Genomic DNA, 21,173 nt, shown 5'->3' with positions numbered 1-21,173 from the left:
AAGCTTGTTCTCTATTTTGAAACTATATAAGACACGGCAGATTAATCTGTCATAGTTTCACATAGTTTTATAGGGATATTAAAGAATCTCCTCTGAGTAAACAGCTACGCTAAAGAAGAAATAAAAATAAGCAGCAGCCTGGTGCCGGTTTTGGCGCTCTCTAAAACGCCTGAGCCGATGATCACATTCCAGATAACCCGGTTAACCCTTCTAGCCCATTATTATAATATTTGCCAAGCCAAAATATAGTAATTGCTTATTTGCTCGGGCCCAATTACCACAACATTCACACACATCCATGAGTTCTTCATACTAACAAGATATCTGCGCCACTCGTACCGTTCATAAAAATTCATCCACCACTTTCTCTCTGTAAAACCAATAACAATATTAGCACAAAAGATTTAAAGGATTCTGAATTTCTTTTTTACTTCATTTATAATACTTTCATTCAAATGAAATCTAAAAGATTGTTGCGTATAATATACTTTTATTATACTGTATAAAGTTTATAAAACAGGATTCTGGTTGTTTAAAATGTTTTATTTTATAAAGTCGTAAATGAAAAATGCATAGCTATATCATAAAATAAAATATTATAGTTGGAAAAGAAATGTCCAAATTTGTATATACATATTTCTTATGGTTTCCATAATTTTAAAAGTCCATCTTCGCTATAAGAACATAGGAGATTCTGATGAGGATGATGTGTTAGACCGATAACGTCTTTTTCGTGTATCTGAAACCGAAACAGAATTTTAATGTAGCGTACATAAAGCCCGGAAGGTAACAGTACTTACATTAAGAGTTCTTTCAAGTTTTCCCGAAGACGTAGAGAAACAGTAAAGCACAAGATCTTCACCAACACAGTATATAAATTCACCACGGGGACTTACAACTGTACACACAAAATCACCCCCCTCTCGTTTACCACTGGAAAACGACCTCACTATTTGTCCTTGCATATTCATTATAACTACTGTGTTCGAACGATTACACACGACAAAATGTTCTGGATTTCGTGGAAGAAGATGTATGCTATTTACAGTTAAATCTGCAGCCCCTAAAGATTTATATGTACCTATACACTCTGTTGTTTTTAAACTCCAAACTTTAACAGTTCCATCTGATGATGCACTAAACAATATAAATAATAAGTAAATAAATATTTCTGAAAGAAAATTGTTCAATAATTGAATAAAAATTATACCTGATTGTATTATGTCCATCTGGAGAAAAAACTACTTCATTTACAAAAGAAGCGTGTCCCCGAAATTCTTTCAAAGTTTTCCCAGATTTAAGACCATGTATCCTATATAGGGTACACAATAATGTTAGAAGTAAATTTTGACCGTAATTTGTTTCTTTTTTAACAAACTTTTAATAACCTTATAGTAGTATCAAATGATGCTGACAAAATTTGACTATTATCTCTACTGAACTGAAGACATGTAACACCCTTAGAATGTGCCTTTTCAAACCTCCTTAAGCACTGTCCACTCTGTACCCTCCATACCTTTATTTTTCCATCTTGCCCACCCCCAGCTAACATTTCGCTGTCGCGGCTAAATGCCATTGATAATACTGCTTGTTCCATCATCATGAAATTATCCTGAGCTTGATATTTCAAATCTTTCCTGATTTTACCAGTTGTGAAATTCCATACTTCAATAAACCCGTCGACAGAACCAGTAACTAAATATTGACCATCGGGCGAGAAACGTGCGCATTCTACATGAGATTTTTGACCAAATTTAATCTGTTTTGAAAGTTGTGTTGGATATTTTTCGTCTTCTTGATCGCGCACCGCCGCCTTTCCTCTGAATAAATCTATGGTAGTACCAGGTGGAAGTAAACCCTGATGCTGTTGCCATTTTAGTGCCTGGCCTAGTAATGCAAGTAATCTACTTGATGGCACTACTGATACTTCACCAGCAAGAGCTGTGGCTATATAGGCTCTTCGTTTTTCTTTTGTACTTCCATCGGGATATGCTTCACGGGGGTCGAAATATGAACGCGCGAGTAAATTTTCTATGTAGAATAATATTATGTTAGGAAAAACATGAGTAATATAAATTTATTTTCTTTATTGAAACTTAGGTTACCACACCTAAATGAATATATCTTTCAGGTTCCTGTTGTTTCATCATAATCATAGGATCTGTTTGCCTCAATAATGATCTAGCTGCTCCTAATTCCCGTAGTTCAATTAACTCCAAAACAACCTATATTAAACATATCAAATATTTAAACTTCATATATTTTTTATGATTTTTAACAATAACAAACCTGTTCATATAAATCAATAAGCTTTTTATCAGGTAGTTTTAACGACTGTATAGCTTTCAGTACTGTATCCCAATGTCCATTGTTTATATCTGCTACAAAACCATCTACACTGTCCACTGTATTCAGAGATACACCAGTCTCTTCCTATAAATATTCATATTTATTTGTTTCTTAAAAGTATTATGAATATGTACTTTTATACAATACCTTTAAATTAACATACCTGTAATGTTTGTAACGTTTTGACAAGATTCGACTCTTTAAGATATTGCTGTATCAAACGAATCACGCTAAAATCAAATAAGAATTATAAGTATTTAGAATAAATATAAGGAATTTTGTTATTAAAAATAAGATAGTTACTCAGCAGATTCAATTTCAATTGACATCTTCTATAATATTATGAATACAGAGCACTGTCAGGTTATGTTATGCAGATAAACCATTGAGTTATACTGAACTATAATAAGTTATAAGCTATAGTGAATTACTGAGTTATACTATCTTTCTGATAATACTTCAACACGGTAGTTTCCTTAGGAAAAATGGCGATGTATAGCATCGAGCATAGGGGCTTCCCTGGGGAAAATGGCGATACTTCATGTTTCGAGTAAAAAGCGCCTGAAACCTGCAACCCGCCCAGCACCGACGACTGTACCGACCCCTGCTGACCTGACGTTCAGTCGTCGGTGCTGGGCGGGTTGCAGGTTTCAGGCGCTTTTTACTCGAATTTTTAAACGTTAATTTAAACTGGAAAACAAAGCCGCAAACGCTATTTCGTTATTCTTGATTTTCGTCTTATTTTGATCCCTGGAATCACCCCTTTTAAAATTTTACCCACCTGTTGTCGAACACCCAGTATATAGAGCTGTAATCGCCCACAACTTACTTTAAAAAACACCTATGCGGGAAAATTTGAATTAATATTTACTTTGTTATTCATACTTTTTAGTTATATACCGAATTTTATAATATATAATAAAAATTCATAATTATACTAATTATATTAGTTTCTTCTAAATTATGTTTTTGATATTAATATTGTCAATATTAGAGTTTTGAAAATTCTTTCTTCCACTATAACGCCATTTTACCTACAGAAACATACTGTGCTCAATGCTGTACTCTAAATTAACAAGTAATTTATGATAAAATGAGTGAAAATGTACAAGGAACATTTGTATCGGAAAAAATTTCCAAAATCAGATGGAAACACGAAGATTTTGAGGAAGCTAGCAATTTTTTAACCGGTAGTTGGGATGATCCGGTAAGGTTATTTTCCGCGGACCTAACCTATCGCTTCCTTGTGTATATATATAATAAGCTCTTTAACAATTTATAGGATTAAAACTTTTATATGCTTTAGGTAAATAAATTAACTCATTGGACATTTCAAATGAATGATGATGGTGAATCATATCCAGCAGTAGTTTCTTCATATGCTATCCTTGGAGATGTGACTGAAATAAAGGTTTTACTTATTTCATTAAGAATAAAATTATTGTTTCTATTTACTAATATCTTATCAATTTTATAGTTCATCTCAAAAGATTTCTTTGTGGTGTCAACATCTATAGGTACAGTTAGACTGTTACAAATTCATGAAAATCCATATTCCCAGTTTAAAGAACACATGTCATGGGAATTCATACATAAATTTCAGTGAGTTCCATTGACAGAGATTAAATATTATATGTGAAATGTATTACATTAATTCTCCTTTGTAGAAAAACAAGTGATTATGCATCTTGCACTGCACTATCTACCTTTGAACAAGATATAGTTTCAGTTGGAGAAGATGGGAGGATTAATCTTTTAACTGCTGGTCAAGAATTACCAGTTAGAGTTATTGGTATTATAGAATTATAATTTGTGTGTATGATATTGTAAAAGTAATTTTATTTATATTTCTATATATTTTCTAGATGAAGCTGATAGTTGCTCTATATATTGTGTTGATTTTTTAAGACACAATGAGATACTTACTGGAAATTTAAGAGGACACATGAAGGTTTGGGATTTAAGAAATGATCAAAATCTTCCTGCTACAACATTCATGCTCTCTGATCAAACAAAAGTATGATATCCTTAATCATATGTGGCATGAATTAATTATGCACTAATAAAGAAGTACACATTTTTTTTATAGACAGAAGCTACTAGTATTGCTCATCATCCTACTCAAAGACATATTGTTGTTGCTGGTGGTGGTGATGGTAGTTTAACAGTGTGGGATTTAAGACATAATACATATCCAATGTCTCAACTTAATGCTCATGCTAAAGCTGTTAGTGAAATACTCTTCCACCCTGACAGACCAGAAAATCTATTCACTTGTTCTGCTAGTGGTGAACTATGGCACTGGAACAATTCTCAGCATTCAAAACTAAGTTTAGGTAGGTTTAACATATAGAAGAAGATTGATTACATTATTGTGAGTGTAATTTATGTTGAAATATTACTAATATTTCAGATCCTACAAACACACATTGGTTAAATACAATTGGTACAAATGGTAAAGTAAATGTAACATCTCTGTGTAGCATTATGCATAAACCAATAAACAGTATTGACATTGATAGATCAACATTACTTTTTGGTTGTGATAATGAAGCAATGTATATTATCAGAGATGTAACTATTTAATACCTAGTTTATTTGAATTATATTTTTTATAATTGTAATATACTAAAAAGAAATAAATATGTTTTTTACCTTAAACGTTGTTATTTATTATTAACCATTATTATTAGCTTATACTTTAAATTTAAAATTATCTGGCTTAAAAAGTGCATTTCTTATGCATTTATAGCTCCATCTATCGTTGATTTCCGTGAACACGATTACAGGAAGCTTTTAGACGGTTAGTTTGCCATTTTGTGACGCCTTGTGTGGAAGTTCGTAAACAGATTTTGCTTTGCTTGCCTGCGGAGGGACAAGAATTATGTCAAAACGGAGGATCGAGGTCGTGGATCCGTATGTTAAACGGAAGGCGTGAGTGCTTAATCATATTTTCAATTACACTACTTCAAAAGTTGGATGAAATATTTTGCCATGTGCATTGTTACAAGTTATTTCAATCCAATCGCGCATCTCATTAAACAAATCTTGCGCTTCTTAAATAATCTTTATAAAAGCATTTAATTTATTTAATAACAATATAACGAATAAATGGAATAAAATTAATGTTGTAAATTTGTGAAATTACTCTTTTTTTCCTGTTGACTTGTTTGGTCAACTCATCTCTAAAGGTTCTCAACTAAATTTCCTTTTTACACGAATATATTATACATTAGTATCGTTGAAGGATCCTTTATAATTAAGAGAAAATAATTAAAACGTGTATATTATGATTATTTACGGGTACTTACAAAATATAGGTAAATACGTTTTATATTAGCTGTACATTTTTATTGGAGTTCCTAACCAATTAAGTGTTCTCAACTTTCTTTTTTTTTCTATGACTGTCTTGTAACTAGCAGTTAAATCATTTTTAAATTGTATAGAGTCATAATTTTATGCAATGGTATATGTTTTGCTTCACAGAGATGGATCAACAGTATCTAATAACATAAGTGTACCAACAACAGCACCAAAAAGTCAAGTTCAGCTTAATCCTTATACTGGACTACCTTACACACCACGATACCATGAATTTTATAAAAAGAGAATTACTTTACCTGTATTTGAATATCGTGCTGATTTTATGAGGTTATTGGCACAACATCAATGTATTGTACTGGTTGGAGAAACAGGGTCAGGTAAAACTACACAGATACCACAATGGTGTGTAGAATATTCAAGCTGTATTGGTAACAAAGGTGTTGCTTGCACCCAACCAAGAAGAGTAGCAGCTATGTCTGTTGCACAGAGAGTTTCAGAAGAAATGGATGTTGCATTAGGTAATATTCATTTGTATATCCAAAGAACCTGTAATTTAATGTGAATGTAATGTTAAATAACATTCATGTAATTTGTATGGTGATTTTTTTAAATAGGTCAAGAAGTAGGATATAGCATACGTTTTGAGGATTGTAGTTCTCCAAAAACTGTATTGAAATATATGACTGATGGTATGCTTCTTCGTGAAGGCATGTCTGATCCCATGCTTGATGCATATCAAGTGATATTGTTAGATGAGGCTCATGAAAGAACTTTAGCCACAGACTTACTTATGGGTGTTTTAAAAGAAGTGATTAAACAAAGACCAGATCTGAAACTTGTGATTATGAGTGCAACACTGGATGCTGGAAAATTTCAACAGTATTTTGATAATGCACCTTTAATGAATGTACCTGGCAGAACGCATCCTGTTGAGATTTTTTATACACCTGAACCTGAAAGAGATTATTTAGAAGCTGCTATCAGGACTGTTATTCAGATACACATGTGTGAAGAGGTAGCAGGAGATTTACTTTTGTTTTTAACTGGTCAAGAAGAGATTGAAGAAGCCTGTAAAAGAATCAAAAGAGAAATGGATAATTTAGGTCCAGAAGTAGGTGAACTCAAATGCATACCACTTTATTCTACACTGCCTCCAAATCTTCAACAAAGAATTTTCGAACCTGCACCACCAACAAAACCAAATGGTGCTATTGGCAGAAAAGTAGTAGTCTCAACTAACATTGCAGAAACATCATTAACTATTGATGGTGTTGTGTTTGTGATAGATCCTGGATTTGCAAAACAGAAGGTAAGAATGTACTTTCACTTTTAGCATTTCTCTGTAATATTTTGTTAATAATTTGTCTTCTATCACTTTTTATTATATTTTTTAACAGGTATATAATCCCAGAATTCGTGTAGAATCTCTTCTTGTATCACCCATCAGTAAAGCTTCTGCCCAGCAAAGAGCGGGTAGAGCCGGTCGTACCAGACCTGGGAAATGTTTCAGATTATATACTGAAAAAGCATATAAAAATGAAATGCAGGATAATACTTACCCTGAAATATTAAGGTCCAATCTTGGGAGTGTTGTATTACAATTAAAGAAACTTGGTATTGATGATTTGGTGTGTTACATGCTTAATTGAAACATTTCATCTTCTAGTACTATATGGTAAACGTGTAATTAATTTTGTATTATGTTTTTCCTTAAAGGTTCACTTTGACTTTATGGATCCACCTGCACCAGAAACTCTTATGAGAGCTTTAGAACTTCTTAATTATTTGGCTGCATTGGATGATGATGGAAATCTAACAGATTTGGGAGCTGTGATGGCAGAGTTTCCATTAGATCCTCAGTTGGCGAAAATGCTGATTGCATCGTGTAATCATAACTGTAGCAATGAGATACTAAGCATTACCGCCATGCTGTCAGGTAAAGTATTAATCAAAATGTTGTATTTTTTAAATAACGTAATTAGGTGCAAATCTCTTGCGTTTTTTATTTTTTGTACCTAAAATAATGTTAATACAATAAAAAGTTAATTAATAAAGTCAGGATCATGGTAAGGTAACGTGGTTTTATATTGATGATTGATATTGTATTAGTCCCGCAGTGTTTTGTGAGGCCAAATGAATCAAAGAAAGCCGCGGATGATGCTAAAATGCGATTTGCACATATCGATGGAGATCACTTGACATTGTTAAATGTATATCATGCTTTTAAGCAAAGTAAGTATTTGTGGATTATTTTGAATGATCTTGTTAAAGCATGTAATTTTTTGTTATATTGAAACTTCAATGCTTTCTTTCCTTCACAGATTTCGAAGATCCACAATGGTGTTATGATAATTTTGTCAATTACCGATCTTTAAAAAGTGGCGACAATGTCAGGGAACAATTGAGCAGAATAATGGACAGATTTCATTTAAAACGTACCTCAACAGATTTTACATCAAAAGATTATTATATTAATATTAGAAAGGCGCTTGTGAATGGTTTCTTCATGCAGGTACCGTTTTTAATTATGTTTAAGAATAAATTATATAATAGTCGTCTCAAACATGTACTATTAATGATTTATACAAACAGGTCGCTCATTTAGAAAGAACTGGTCATTATTTGACTATCAAAGATAATCAAATTGTACAACTTCATCCGAGTAGTTGTTTGGATCACAAACCAGAATGGGTAATTTATAATGAATTCGTACTCACGACCAAAAATTACATCAGAACAGTTACTGATATCAAACGTAAGTTGTAATTTTAATAAAATGATATATAAATAATATAAATGTTGTAAATTGTTTTAATTGTACTTGAAACTTTTTATTTTGTTCATAGCTGATTGGTTACTAAAGATAGCACCACAATACTATGATCTACAAAATTTTCCACAATGTGAAGCAAAGAGACAACTGGAAGTGATTCAAGCGAGGCTAGATTCAAAACAATATCAAGAAGGATTCTAACCTTAATATCTTTTAGATATCTTCAAAAATGGTGTCAAACAATCTGTAATATGTGGTCGAATCATTTTCGGCATTATGTCAAACACAGTTCTTTTTCAAACATAAAGCCGAGAACATACTAAATGTTGTGAGATATAATCAGAAGAGTAGTGTCGTCTACTCTGTATTTTCACGTGACATGTAAAGAAAAAGACAAATTTTACTGAACATTTATAATTTTGTACAAGCTTCAAAAACTTGTACATTTTTTAGGCTCAAGTGCCGAAAAATTTCAATGTTTGTAGACCTCATTCTATCTTAACATGAAACAAATGAAAATTGAGATTTATTGTGCTAGAAGGCATGCGGAAGGCATAGTTGATTGATAAATGATTTATTTATGTACATTAATGAAAAATTTAGCGACTAAGTAATTTTACCAGTAGAATTTGTTGATTGACGTTTGCACACTTGAAATGTAGTACTAAAGATAGATACAAATAGATTAATTTTTGTATTAAATGTTGAATAAGTATGACAGACGAAACGTATACAATGCTTGGATAATCGAAGAAAATGATTCTGCATAATCTTTGAAACACATTGTATATGTTTGATGTTTTTCCTTCAAATTAATTAATACCATTTAACGAGTTATACGTTTCACGTTTTTCAAGTACACACGTCTAAAAGGATTATATACTTATAATTTGATTATCATTATAATGTGCAAACAATGTACCACCTTATGCAATGTTTTTCTTCTTGTTTTTAATCAGTATAGTTTTGCTTTCATCATTTTACATGAAGAAAATTTATTGCAAATTGAAAAATACTTCCATTAACGAAAGAAGCAATTATTATGAAATAAAAAATAGTCATAACTTGTAATATGAACGATATTTTAAAAAAACTATGTGATAGGTTTGAAAAAAATCAAATTATTGAATACTTATTTATGTATACTAGCATAATAGAAATTGCAATCCACTATCACTGTGAAGGTTTATAGTATTTCAAGTCATCTTTACAAGCGTATAAATGAATTAAGCTTAATTATTATATGGTTAAACAATTGACGATATCTGATTTAGAACACCAAGTGCGTTAAAAAGTTTGTTAAATTGTTTAGTTTGTTTCTTTAGAACTGAAAAAACCTTTAAGTAGTTTGAAATACTATTATGCTACAAAATTGATTTTCTTAATGAAAGTGTAATCTTATTGTTTACAGTTTTTTGCTTGTTTTAACATATTAAATAATAGTTTGTTTTTGTAAATAAAAAATATGCAAATATTAAGAGAACATGTAAAATCACAAGATTTCTGATCGCGAACAGTTTTCATTGTATTGTATCACTTCATTCCAATAAAATAATGAAAATATGATACGATTGTGATAATTGTTAATGTGTACATGGCTTTAATTTTCAACCATCAAATTTATGCAACATTATTTATGAATATAAATAAATATTATACTTGTAATTTTAAATTTTAATTATTGCATCATGTTTTACGTAAGCAACTAAAAATGATTACCACGATGCTGAGACGTAAAAGAAGTTTGAGGATCACTGAGAAAGCACGAGGATCGTCGTGTTTCATCATTTGCCGATTTTTATGAAATTAAAAGAACCATGGCATCGTTTGTGGTACCGGCTGCAGTAAGATTTACTCGTGTCACGGTTGATAGTTTACACAATCTAAATAAAAATATTTTATTTAGGTGAGATTCCATGTTGAACAGTTTGTTGCAATGTTAAAATGTGTATATGTTGTACACGTTTTGTAACTTTTAAGTAGGGGTTAGATTGTTTAGTAATAGTTATTTGCAATTTTGAATATGTTGTAAGCAATAATATAACAGATAAATTATAATATCAATGAGTAATGTAGTTTGTTTAATTTTTTCCAAAAGGATAAGGATGGTGTAATCACAATATTTTTAATAATTTAAAGGTTATCTCAGCCATCCTATATTTCTTGGCAGAAACAAGAATATAGCACAATAACAGAACAGAAGAAACCTGAAACTGGAGAATCACAGTCTCCAGTAGCAGAAGGTACAGAAAATGAAAAGAAATTAAAAGCAGATCTTGAACTTCTCAATAAGGAATTAACAGACCTTAGAAATTACAAAGAACAACTAGAAGACAAATACAAAAGGGCACTAGCAGATGGAGAGAACCTTAGATTGAGATTAACAAAACAAATTGAAGATGCAAAACTATTTGGTATTCAAGGTTTTTGTAAAGATCTCTTAGATGTAGCAGATATTTTGGGTAAAGCTACAGAAAGTGTACCAAAGGATGAACTTACAGAAAAGAATCCACATTTAAAGACTTTATATGAAGGATTAAGAATGACTGAAGCACAACTACACAAAGTAAATCAGAAGTTATTATCTATTCAACTGTGTTTATGTGAAATATGTATTAAAATCTTTTGTCTTTTATAGGTGTTTAAGAAACATGGTTTAGTTTCATTAAATCCTTTGAATGAAAAATTTGATCCTAATCAACATGAGGCACTATTTCAACAGGTATGAATATATCATTTATATGAGTCATGATTCATAAATTAGGTAGTCAGTAACATGTAATATATTTTTGCAGGAAGTAGAAGGTAAAGAACCAGGAACAGTTGTAGTAGTATCAAAATTGGGATACAAACTACACGAACGAGTAGTAAGACCAGCACTAGTGGGTGTTGCTAAGGGATAAATTGCGATTTTATGCAAATTGATTCAAATTGGATTGGATGAAATCCTTCAAAGGATATCAGTGACCAATGCTGGAATACAAATACTGTAATAAAAATTGAAATGTAAAACACTTACCAAGTACATGAATGTTAAAATATTGATATTGAAACTAAGCAAAGTATACAAATTTTACTAGATGCAAATTTGTTTTCATCAGTAGACTACTTATTTTTTTTATGAAACAAAGAAAAATGTAATATATATTAAAATTTTTCTTTTATTAATGAAAATAGATGTATATGTAGTTAAACAAATCATTCCTTTTTTTCATACCATGTTTTGTATTTATTACCTTTCTATATAAAAATATAAAAAATTATGTTAGATCTCAGTAGAGCATTTGCACTACAATCAATTAAATAAATATAGTATCATATAATCAGAAATAAATATACCTTGATGAATGTCCAATCATTAAATACATCTAACATCTCTCAAAAACTTTGTACAAATCGGGCAAATTGGCTATCTGTAGTATTGTCGAATCATGTGCAAAATGTTTAGGAGGAAGTAAACTCTCTTTAATTGCAGAATATAAAACATGTTCTGTAATATACTTCCAGTCGTGAGAATTATGTACAGGATTCATTTGACTGTAATATTTTGCCGTTTCTCTGCAAACCGTTCGAAAACATGGTTGTTCTGCCGACCATTCTACCTCAGTAGCTAGACGCAATATATAAAGCGGAAGACCAGCTTCGTTTGGAAAATATTTTTCTAAATAAAGGAAAAAGAATAATGAATTTAATGATATTTGTTGAACATCAATTGTGAAAAAAATCTTACCTAGTAATACTGGCAAAGATTTTAAGTTTCCCTGCTTGTCTATAACAATAGAGAAATACTCCTTTAACATATCCACCTTTTCCAATAACAATTCCTTAACACTTGTAGCTAGTTCTTCTTTTGGTCCATCATCCTCTGTCCACCCAGCTTCTTCTGTATTTAATCCTAATATTGCTAATTCGTATAAAGGAATTGCTTCCTAAAAACGAATATAAATTGACACATAATGGTACTACCTTTATTTATTGTTTTACTTACTGAAAATTTTATGACTCCATAATTCGCAAAATCATAAAGCATAATTTCATAAAAAAGCTCCTCCCTAAAAACAGAAAAATACAATTTCTCATAATTATTATTGATGTTTTGCAAATGATATCTTGCCGATACTTACGCTAATTTTTTCGTGTCGCAGAGATATAAATTAACTCCACTTTGAATGAGAGCAGACGACTCATCTATACAACCAACAAAACTTAAGCCTGCTAAAATTTCCTTCAGCCCTTCATGACATTCATTTTCTATTTCTTTGCGTAATTTTAATACACTTGTTAACTTTACTTCTCTCCTAAAATTGTTTATAGAATACGACTTAAACTCACGTTTACTCTCAACATCATCTTTTTTATTATCAGTCTCATTTGAAGATTGTGCATCTGTGCTTTTTATTTCATCAAATTTATTTTCGTCAGTTTTGTCAACCTTTGTTTCTTCTTTACGCGTAATAGTTTCTTCCTTCTCTGATACGGTATTTTTATTTCCGAAGCATTTGTACACTTGTTTACGCGCTTTGTCCGCGATTACATCAATGCATTTTTCTTTTATAGAATCATTTTTATTTTTCATAGAATCATTTATTATATTTTCGTTAAAACTGTCATTTGTAATTTCAAAAATTTCGTCTATATTATCTAATCTGTACTCGTCTTGTTTATTGTCATTTTTAGTTGTAGAAGCTACGTTAGAAGTAGTAGGTACTATTAACTCTGACGATGCAGATGGACTTGTATCATTAATTATATGACTCCATGGTGTAGATTTTTCTGTCTCTTTCACTTCAATTGGGGTTGATATATTTTTCTGCTTTATATCACCTGCATTTGATGTTAAGCATTGTATATTATCTGTTTCTTTATCTAACATATAATCATTTGGAATTGATTCATTTTGCGCGACGTTACTTGTACGATTATCAGACGGAATAATATCAACATTCCTAGCATGTTTCATCGCCGTATGAATAGTAAAATTAAATTTGTCTAATTTCTGATCAGATGAATCAGTTCTGATCATTTCTTGAGGGCGAATTTTTTTTGTTTTATCATTATTTTCTTGCTCATATTCCGGCAAAACTTCTTTTAAAACTTCTTTAGTAATATCTGCCTTCGGTAACCGCGCTTGCACATAAAACGTTCTGGAGGCACTGTTTCCAGAAAGTCTTTCATCTAAACTTTGTTTTATTTTTTCAATAATAGCATTTTCATGAAGAAATTTAACTTCATGTTTTGTTGGATGTACATTGACATCAACATTCTGTGGTTCAATTTCTAAAGATATGTAACACCATGGATGAGTCTTTTTTGGAAGATAGAAAGTATAAAGCTCTTCTAACATTTTACGGATTGCTGGAACAAAATAACTATAAAGCTTGATGTGGACATATAAAAATAATCTGTCTTAATATAATGAAACTTACAAGAAGATTCTACTAATCTATTATTGATGAACAGCAGAAGCATCATCTTTTTATTGGTACAATTTGGGTTTGTTATTAAAGCATGCAGTTTGAATTTATGGGCTTTATCTGTAAGTTCCACTTCTAATAATTCACGAAAGACAGAGTTACCATACAATATTCTTACATTGTTCATTTTAGTTGAATTATGTGGTGTACGAACCTGCACATTAAAAAATATTAATATAATCATATATATTAATATTCAGACAAATTTAAAATTATTCTGTATGTATTAAAATACCTGAGGTGTTATTTCACCATGCTTTTTCAATACAAATCCTACATTAGGATTATGTACCGCATATTTTGTAACAACATCTGTGATTTTGTTGAATTCCTCAACTGGATTTGATAATGCCTTTCTTCGTGTTGCAACATTATAAAACAAGTTTTCAATCATTATTGTGGTACCTTGATTTCCAGCACATGGTTTAGGTGGTGCTTTAATTTTACTATCAATATATGATGCCCTAATGTAATAGAAAAGTTGTTAGGAAAACTGCTACTACTTAAATTGTAGACAAATATTTAGCTTACATACTTATAGGCACATTTTTCATCTGCAGTTTTTGTTGTGATTGTTAAAAGAGCTATGTGACTAATGCTTGACAAAGCCTCTCCACGAAATCCAAAAGTTGATATTGATTGAAGATCCTCAAATGTTTGTAATTTACTTGTTGTAAATCGTTCACAAACGATTTCCATATCTTCTTTTCTAATACCAGTGCCATTGTCTTGAATCTGAAAATAAGATTAAATACCTAGTTAGTATAATGATATATTTGCTTTGATTTTTGTGTAAAATACCTGTAATAGTTTTAATCCGCCTTCTTTAACGATAATTTGAATATTAGTAGCTTTTGCGTCAAGACTGCAATGTTAATAAAAGTCAAATTATAACACAAAAGAGATATGTGACTAACGGCACATTACTGTACTTGCGACTAACCTGTTTTCAATTAATTCTTTTAATGCATTTGCTGGTCTTTGTACCACTTCACCAGCTGCAATTCTATTTACTACGACTTCATCTAATTTCTTAATTTTTCCTGGTGTTGTCATATTCAATAATACTATGTCTAGAATTTGATAGAATTCTCTAGAAGTGAATCCTAAATTTTATGTTCTATTACACAAATCATCATCGATAATGTTTGTAAAGTGAATGATGTAAAATAATTAAATTTGATGTAAAAAAAGGAAGGGAATAAACAATTTTCTTTAAATCAGTTTTGTATTATTAATGGAAATACATTATATTGCGTAATTCTTTTAAATCCTACATGCGCGCCAAGTTTTTAAGTCTCAAATATATATCAAGTGAACGATCAGAGCCAACTTAAATAATAATATAGAATATCTCTAATTACATTGTCGTTTGTTGTTGTATGCTTTTGTAAACAACATGATAAAAAAATTCTGGAAATTTTCATAAAGAATCGAGAAGATTCCTACTTTAAATATTGATTTTAGTTCATCAATAACATCAAATTATGATTTACATTAGTACCACAGTATATACTTGAGGTCACGAGAGTCCATAACTGCGAAAAGACCAGTTTTTGTACTTTTCTGCGCATTGTCGCTCTGATTGGCGATATCCAGACGAAGTGGAAAGCGATTGGCGGAGAGCTCGCTGCGTTCCCCCACCATCTTCCAACCTGCGCGTCTTAGTTATGGACTCTCGTACTTAATTATGGACTATAGTACTATTCACGATCTAACTGAAGTTATTTTTACATAAAATATTCTCCCAGCATTGCTAATATATTAACATGTTTAGAGCTAATAAACTTCATGTGATGTAGGTTGCTTTTAATTTAGGACATACATTTAAAATGTGTTATAAAGATCTAAATATATAATATACCCAATACGTTTACGCAGTTATTTTTATAGCGATCATCGAACTACATACATATCTTGAATTCATATCTGCGTTCTGATGGACCTATGCGTAAATTTGTTCAACAGACAGATCCAGAACCTTCTGCATCGAAATATTTAATTGCATATTTATTAAATGTTAATATAACATCAATATCTATTTGTATTAAAGTATTTTTCAAAAGTCTGGCTGTTAAATATTAAAAAGTAACATTGAATTCACATGTTCCTTTCATAAATAACATCCAGTTTACGTTTTTATATAATTAAATATAGGTAAATGACTTTCGGGGCAAATAAGAAAAACTTGGACGCGCTAATTATAACTGCGGACTTAAATGTATTGCGTATGTTCCAGTATCTTTCTGCGTTTCTCGAACGTTCTTTCTCTTTCTGTTGAAACGTTGAGAATCGTTTCGATATATTTATCCCCGTTCTCGATGCGTCGAGAACTCTGAGCCAATAAGAGTCCGGCGTTGAATCACGAAGCTGCTCTGATTGGTCATCTACCGAAGCTTCTCGAAGCGCGAAATTCAGAGTATTAAAGGGTGCGCAGCGCGCCTCTGAGAGTCAGAGTGAAATTGTCAAGCGAACGAGTAACATTGAATTCACGACTAGTGAATACTACGAATACTACAATTTATCAAGGCGAACAAGAAGTAAACGAAACATTAGGTAAGTTTCCTGTGGATTCATCGTGGATAAGTGAATTTGTTTAAATAATTTGACAAGTTATCAAATTCAAGTGCGTGGATACTCGGAACGTTTGTTGAACGTTTAAAACGTGTTGAAGTTATATTATATCGACGGAATATCGACATTGGAATTTGATTGTTTTTATAATTTGAAAATGCAGCAAATTTTTAGTTGAATTTTGGCTTCAAATTTGTGTTGTTGGATTGCTACGATTTTAGTTTACTGTGAACTTAACTAAGTGAATAGTGAAAAGCAACGATACGTATTTTCGGAGATAGCGATTACGGTTATTGCGTCGTATTGTTTCGAGTATTCTATTGCATTTGTAGAATATAATTTTGCTATTAAATAAAATTAAATAGAAAATTTGAAAAATGAGATGATTTTTAACTGGTTTTATTTTTTGTCTACAGCAAGCAAAAATGTCGAAAGCTCCAGCAGTTGGAATCGATTTGGGCACAACCTACTCCTGCGTGGGTGTTTTCCAGCATGGAAAGGTTGAGATCATCGCAAATGACCAAGGAAATCGAACGACACCGAGTTATGTTGCCTTCACAGACACCGAAAGGCTAATTGGTGATGCGGCCAAAAACCAGGTCGCTATGAATCCATCAAACACCATCTTTGGTAAGTGCACTAAACTACAATTTCAAAATCTATTTTTTTTTTCTATCACCTTTCCCTGCTTATTTTCCAACACAGCAACTTTTGAATTCGTTCTATTTTCGTTTCTGATTATCGATAATACATCGTTACGATAACGTTTCTAGATAAAGATACAAAATTATTTTACGCGTGTTATGTAATTTAGAAAATTATAGTACTCTGTTGATCCCCGCCTCCTGTATTTTGAAATTTCTTGCGCATCAGACGTGTTCTATATTTAAAAACATATATCGCTGTTGTTTGCTCACATGCAGACGGATAAATTAGTCATCTCGCGGCGTTTTTAACTGACCTTGCACAACTATATACTCCGCATTCATTCATAATGCATCCAAGCATATCCAATATCCATAGATCACCTACCCAAACAATTGTTCACCTTGATGCAAATGATATCGATTACTAATGAATCATTATTTTCATCTACAGATGCCAAGAGATTGATCGGTCGTCGCTTCGATGATCCAGCGGTACAGAGCGATATGAAACACTGGCCGTTCACGGTAATGAACGAGGGAGGAAGACCAAAGATCAAGGTCTCGTACAAGGGTGAAGAGAAGGCATTCTTCCCTGAAGAAGTGTCTTCGATGGTTCTGACGAAGATGAAGGAAATAGCTGAAGCGTTCCTAGGAAAGACAGTCACGGATGCCGTGATCACCGTGCCAGCGTACTTCAACGATTCACAGAGGCAAGCAACGAAAGATGCGGGTGCGATTGCTGGACTGAACGTTTTGAGGATCATCAACGAACCCACGGCGGCAGCAATCGCTTATGGCTTGGATAAGAAGGCTAGCGGGGAGAAAAACGTTTTGATCTTCGACCTGGGAGGTGGTACCTTCGATGTGTCTATCCTGACCATCGAGGATGGCATCTTCGAGGTGAAATCTACAGCAGGAGACACTCACCTCGGAGGAGAGGACTTCGACAACCGTATGGTGAATCACTTTGTTCAGGAATTCAAAAGGAAATACAAGAAGGACCTCAGCGTGAACAAGAGATCGCTCAGGCGATTGAGAACAGCATGCGAGAGAGCGAAGAGAACCCTGAGCTCATCCACGCAAGCGAGCATTGAGATCGATTCTCTCTTCGAGGGTATCGATTTCTACACTTCCATCACCAGGGCTCGTTTCGAAGAACTTTGTGCGGATCTGTTCAGGAGCACGTTGGAACCGGTGGAGAAGGCTTTGAGGGATGCTAAGATGGACAAATCTCAAATTCACAGCATTGTACTAGTCGGTGGATCGACCAGAATACCAAAGATTCAAAAACTATTGCAAGACTTTTTCAATGGCAAAGAACTTAACAAATCTATCAACCCCGACGAAGCCGTTGCATATGGTGCGGCTGTACAGGCAGCTATCTTGCACGGCGATAAATCTGAGGCTGTTCAAGACCTACTGTTACTGGACGTCACACCACTGTCCCTGGGTATCGAAACAGCTGGTGGTGTAATGACTACTTTAATCAAGAGGAACACGACCATCCCAACAAAACAAACGCAAACTTTCACCACCTATTCGGACAATCAACCTGGTGTCTTGATCCAAGTATACGAAGGAGAAAGAGCCATGACCAAAGACAATAACCTTCTTGGAAAGTTCGAACTCACTGGTATCCCACCTGCACCCAGAGGCGTACCTCAGATTGAAGTCACATTCGATATTGACGCTAATGGTATGTATCATTTTTTTAAGCTACCAACTTTTAAATTATGTTCACGGTATGTTAAACGATTCCTTGCTATTTTTTCAGGTATCCTAAATGTTTCTGCCGTTGAGAAATCGACTGGAAAGGAGAACAAGATCACAATCACGAACGACAAGGGAAGATTGTCGAAAGAAGATATCGAGAGGATGGTGAACGAAGCGGAGCAATATCGTAACGAGGATGAGCAACAACGAGAGAGGATAATTGCGAAGAACGCTTTGGAGTCGTACTGCTTCAACATGAAGAGCACGATGGAGGATGAGAAGATCAAAGATAAGATCGATCCATCCGACAAAGAGAAGGTCCTCAATAAATGCAACGAAGTGATCTCGTGGTTGGACAGGAATCAGTTGGCGGAAAAGGAAGAGTTCGTGGATAAACAGAAGGAATTAGAATCCGTCTGCAGTCCTATCGTCGCGAAATTGTACCAAGGAGCTGGCGGAGCACCTGGAGGTTTTCCAGGTGGTGCACCTGGCGCTGGCTTCCCGGGTGCTCCTGGAGGAGGTGCCACTGGCGGTGGTGCTGGCGGCGGACCAACCATTGAAGAAGTCGATTAAATACTACCACCTCATCCTCATCGTTATCTACAGCACTGAAACACACTTTCTCATTTCCGTTTAGTCATTTAATACATATTTTTATACAGTCATGATTCACCATCTATTTTCCTATTTCTAAACCAGTGATACACATTTTGTGAGATAAGACTTTTCGTGTAAGAGTATTTTTAATTTAATTAAAATATACGTATATAATTTGTTATATAAAACAAAATAGAGTAATTACTTTATCATCCCAATATACCCCATGTAATTTTAATCTTCTATAATTTTGTTGTTTCCTCTTGGTAGATACTTCAAAAATGTTCGGGTTTGTAGAACTGGACGAGAATAATCAAGTATGTGGTGATAACGCTGATAAACTGAAGAAATATTTATACAAAATGAATATCGCTTAAATAACAAAGTATATATTCGTGATACTTACTCTTGTAAGCAGCGAATTATCCATTTCAAAGAAATCGCAGGCTGTAAATGCAATACGATGTTGTTGCAATTGCAATGAAAAATCATTAATTTCGTTTCTGACACAGTCTCGTTCAAAGTTTGTCCTCAGCAGATTTTCGATTCCAAAACCATTTAAATTTAACGCAGTGTTATCGCCACATATTTCTAATTGTTCCGGTTCCCTGTTTCGAAAATTATTGAAAAATGCCAGCTTGTTGAATTTCGTTGAATGTTGAACGTTCAAAGTAAATTGGTTTATACATAGACCAATTTTATTTATCTCTCGATGAGTCAGCGTGCACACCCAGCACATTATAACGAATTGCCCTCCGTAGATCATCCATATTATGTTATTTATTAATATGAAACCATTCTTCTTTTCCGCGGCACTCATATAAATTCTGAATAATTTTGCAACTACCATTATGAAAGAATTTGTGGAACATATCAGTAGATCTATGCCATAGATCTCATTTACCGTCATTATTACAGAACATATTTCTGCAAAATAAATAAATGTACAGGATTTCGAAAAATTAAGATATATCGTTGAAGCCGGAGTAGCTAAAGGATTAATACTATATACGTGCCATTGTGCAGTCTTCTGATTCTTCTTATTTTCAACGCAGTCCAATGCATACCTGATCCTTCGTCCAATTGCTCGATCATCTCATTGATCGCCCTGAATCTCTGACAGATCATGTACACGATTATGTCAAACACGAAGCTGTTTCCCAGTGTCTGTGAAATCGTGTAATAAAGCAACAAATCCGAAGCAAAGATCTGATCCGGTGCAGTGAAGTAATAGTAGAGAACATGGACGATCAATGACACAGGTCCAGACAGACAAACCGTCAGAACAGCCAGGATCTGTCTGATCTTCATTGATCCATCGTTGATAGACACTTCTTTTCCAATATGTAGATCCAAAAACTCGAGCTTCTTCATCAATTCAGGCCATTTGTTGTAATGTTTTACCAAATGGCCGACGTAATAGTACGATGCTACGTGACACATTGTCTCGTTCATCCAGTACATAATTTCGAACAATTGACTGTGGAACACTTTACCGAAATTCACGAAATCCATCGTGCTGAAAGCGACGATCACCGAGCATAAGCCAAAATGAATAACGCGAAGAATGATTGTGATTGAATTTGGACAATTTTGTGGTCGAGCCACTCCGACACCCAGTAACCAGGTGGTGTACATTATTGGGCGCAATTTCTGTTCCGGTTTCGAGACGTTCTCTTCCATTCGAATAGTTATTTCTTCTTCCATCTTCGTGTTTCTTTT

General features: G+C 33.1%; 7 protein-coding genes across 9 annotated transcripts; 4 read left to right on the top strand and 3 right to left on the bottom strand.

Moving 5' to 3' along the window:
* Nucleotides 1-470: 470 nt before the first annotated feature.
* On the bottom strand, nt 471-2,772 carry LOC114879011 (WD40 repeat-containing protein SMU1). Its single transcript, XM_029193468.2, has 8 exons — nt 2,653-2,772; nt 2,513-2,579; nt 2,290-2,433; nt 2,111-2,225; nt 1,389-2,031; nt 1,211-1,312; nt 801-1,137; nt 471-739 (listed from the first exon to the last, which is right to left on the bottom strand). Exons 1-8 carry the CDS (start codon nt 2,676-2,678, stop codon nt 641-643), a joined length of 1,533 nt encoding a protein of 510 aa, XP_029049301.1. The 5' UTR covers nt 2,679-2,772; the 3' UTR covers nt 471-640.
* A 582-nt stretch (nt 2,773-3,354) lies between these two features.
* Nucleotides 3,355-5,010, top strand: LOC123988097 (nucleoporin Nup43). The gene is made up of 7 exons (XM_046286943.1): nt 3,355-3,556; nt 3,656-3,760; nt 3,827-3,951; nt 4,017-4,141; nt 4,215-4,366; nt 4,439-4,685; nt 4,763-5,010. Exons 1-7 carry the CDS (start codon nt 3,443-3,445, stop codon nt 4,933-4,935), a joined length of 1,041 nt encoding a protein of 346 aa, XP_046142899.1. The 5' UTR covers nt 3,355-3,442; the 3' UTR covers nt 4,936-5,010.
* Nucleotides 5,011-5,077: 67 nt separating this feature from the next.
* On the top strand, nt 5,078-10,026 carry LOC114879030 (putative pre-mRNA-splicing factor ATP-dependent RNA helicase PRP1). Its single transcript, XM_029193499.2, has 9 exons — nt 5,078-5,283; nt 5,836-6,191; nt 6,288-6,982; nt 7,071-7,301; nt 7,390-7,609; nt 7,783-7,905; nt 7,995-8,185; nt 8,266-8,428; nt 8,520-10,026. Exons 1-9 carry the CDS (start codon nt 5,234-5,236, stop codon nt 8,645-8,647), a joined length of 2,157 nt encoding a protein of 718 aa, XP_029049332.1. The 5' UTR covers nt 5,078-5,233; the 3' UTR covers nt 8,648-10,026.
* Nucleotides 10,027-10,149: 123 nt separating this feature from the next.
* LOC123988098 (grpE protein homolog, mitochondrial) lies at nt 10,150-11,644 on the top strand. Its single transcript, XM_046286944.1, has 4 exons — nt 10,150-10,352; nt 10,586-11,012; nt 11,085-11,168; nt 11,242-11,644. The coding sequence occupies exons 1-4, from the start codon at nt 10,264-10,266 to the stop codon at nt 11,347-11,349; spliced, it is 708 nt and encodes a 235-aa protein (XP_046142900.1). The 5' UTR covers nt 10,150-10,263; the 3' UTR covers nt 11,350-11,644.
* On the bottom strand, nt 11,601-15,446 carry LOC114879029 (DNA mismatch repair protein Mlh1). Of its 2 annotated transcripts, XM_029193498.2 has the most exons (10): nt 14,864-15,446; nt 14,722-14,785; nt 14,456-14,655; nt 14,156-14,384; nt 13,873-14,074; nt 12,571-13,801; nt 12,435-12,498; nt 12,177-12,375; nt 11,786-12,107; nt 11,601-11,686 (listed from the first exon to the last, which is right to left on the bottom strand). In XM_029193498.2, the coding sequence occupies exons 1-9, from the start codon at nt 14,974-14,976 to the stop codon at nt 11,815-11,817; spliced, it is 2,595 nt and encodes an 864-aa protein (XP_029049331.2). In that variant the 5' UTR covers nt 14,977-15,446; the 3' UTR covers nt 11,601-11,686; nt 11,786-11,814. The 2 variants fall into 2 exon arrangements, with proteins under 2 accessions (XP_029049331.2, XP_029049329.2); XM_029193496.2 differs by lacking the exon at nt 11,601-11,686 and having other exon boundaries at nt 11,701-12,107.
* A 910-nt stretch (nt 15,447-16,356) lies between these two features.
* Nucleotides 16,357-19,644, top strand: LOC114879031 (heat shock 70 kDa protein cognate 4-like). The gene is made up of 4 exons (XM_029193501.2): nt 16,357-16,476; nt 16,911-17,124; nt 17,593-18,837; nt 18,916-19,644. The coding sequence occupies exons 2-4, from the start codon at nt 16,920-16,922 to the stop codon at nt 19,425-19,427; spliced, it is 1,962 nt and encodes a 653-aa protein (XP_029049334.1). The 5' UTR covers nt 16,357-16,476; nt 16,911-16,919; the 3' UTR covers nt 19,428-19,644.
* A 60-nt stretch (nt 19,645-19,704) lies between these two features.
* On the bottom strand, nt 19,705-21,158 carry LOC114879034 (putative gustatory receptor 2a). Of its 2 annotated transcripts, XM_029193510.2 has the most exons (3): nt 20,468-20,947; nt 19,858-20,378; nt 19,705-19,792 (listed from the first exon to the last, which is right to left on the bottom strand). In XM_029193510.2, exons 1-3 carry the CDS (start codon nt 20,913-20,915, stop codon nt 19,727-19,729), a joined length of 1,035 nt encoding a protein of 344 aa, XP_029049343.2. In that variant the 5' UTR covers nt 20,916-20,947; the 3' UTR covers nt 19,705-19,726. The 2 variants fall into 2 exon arrangements, with proteins under 2 accessions (XP_029049343.2, XP_046142898.1); XM_046286942.1 differs by lacking the exon at nt 19,705-19,792 and having other exon boundaries at nt 19,825-20,378; nt 20,468-21,158.
* Between the last annotated feature and the right edge of the window lie 15 nt (nt 21,159-21,173).

The sequence above is a fragment of the Osmia bicornis genome, chromosome 9 (assembly GCF_907164935.1).
Source record: "Osmia bicornis bicornis chromosome 9, iOsmBic2.1, whole genome shotgun sequence".
In the NCBI taxonomy this organism is placed as follows: Eukaryota; Metazoa; Arthropoda; class Insecta; order Hymenoptera; family Megachilidae; genus Osmia; species Osmia bicornis.
This window is presented reverse-complemented; position numbering and strand designations above follow the sequence as displayed.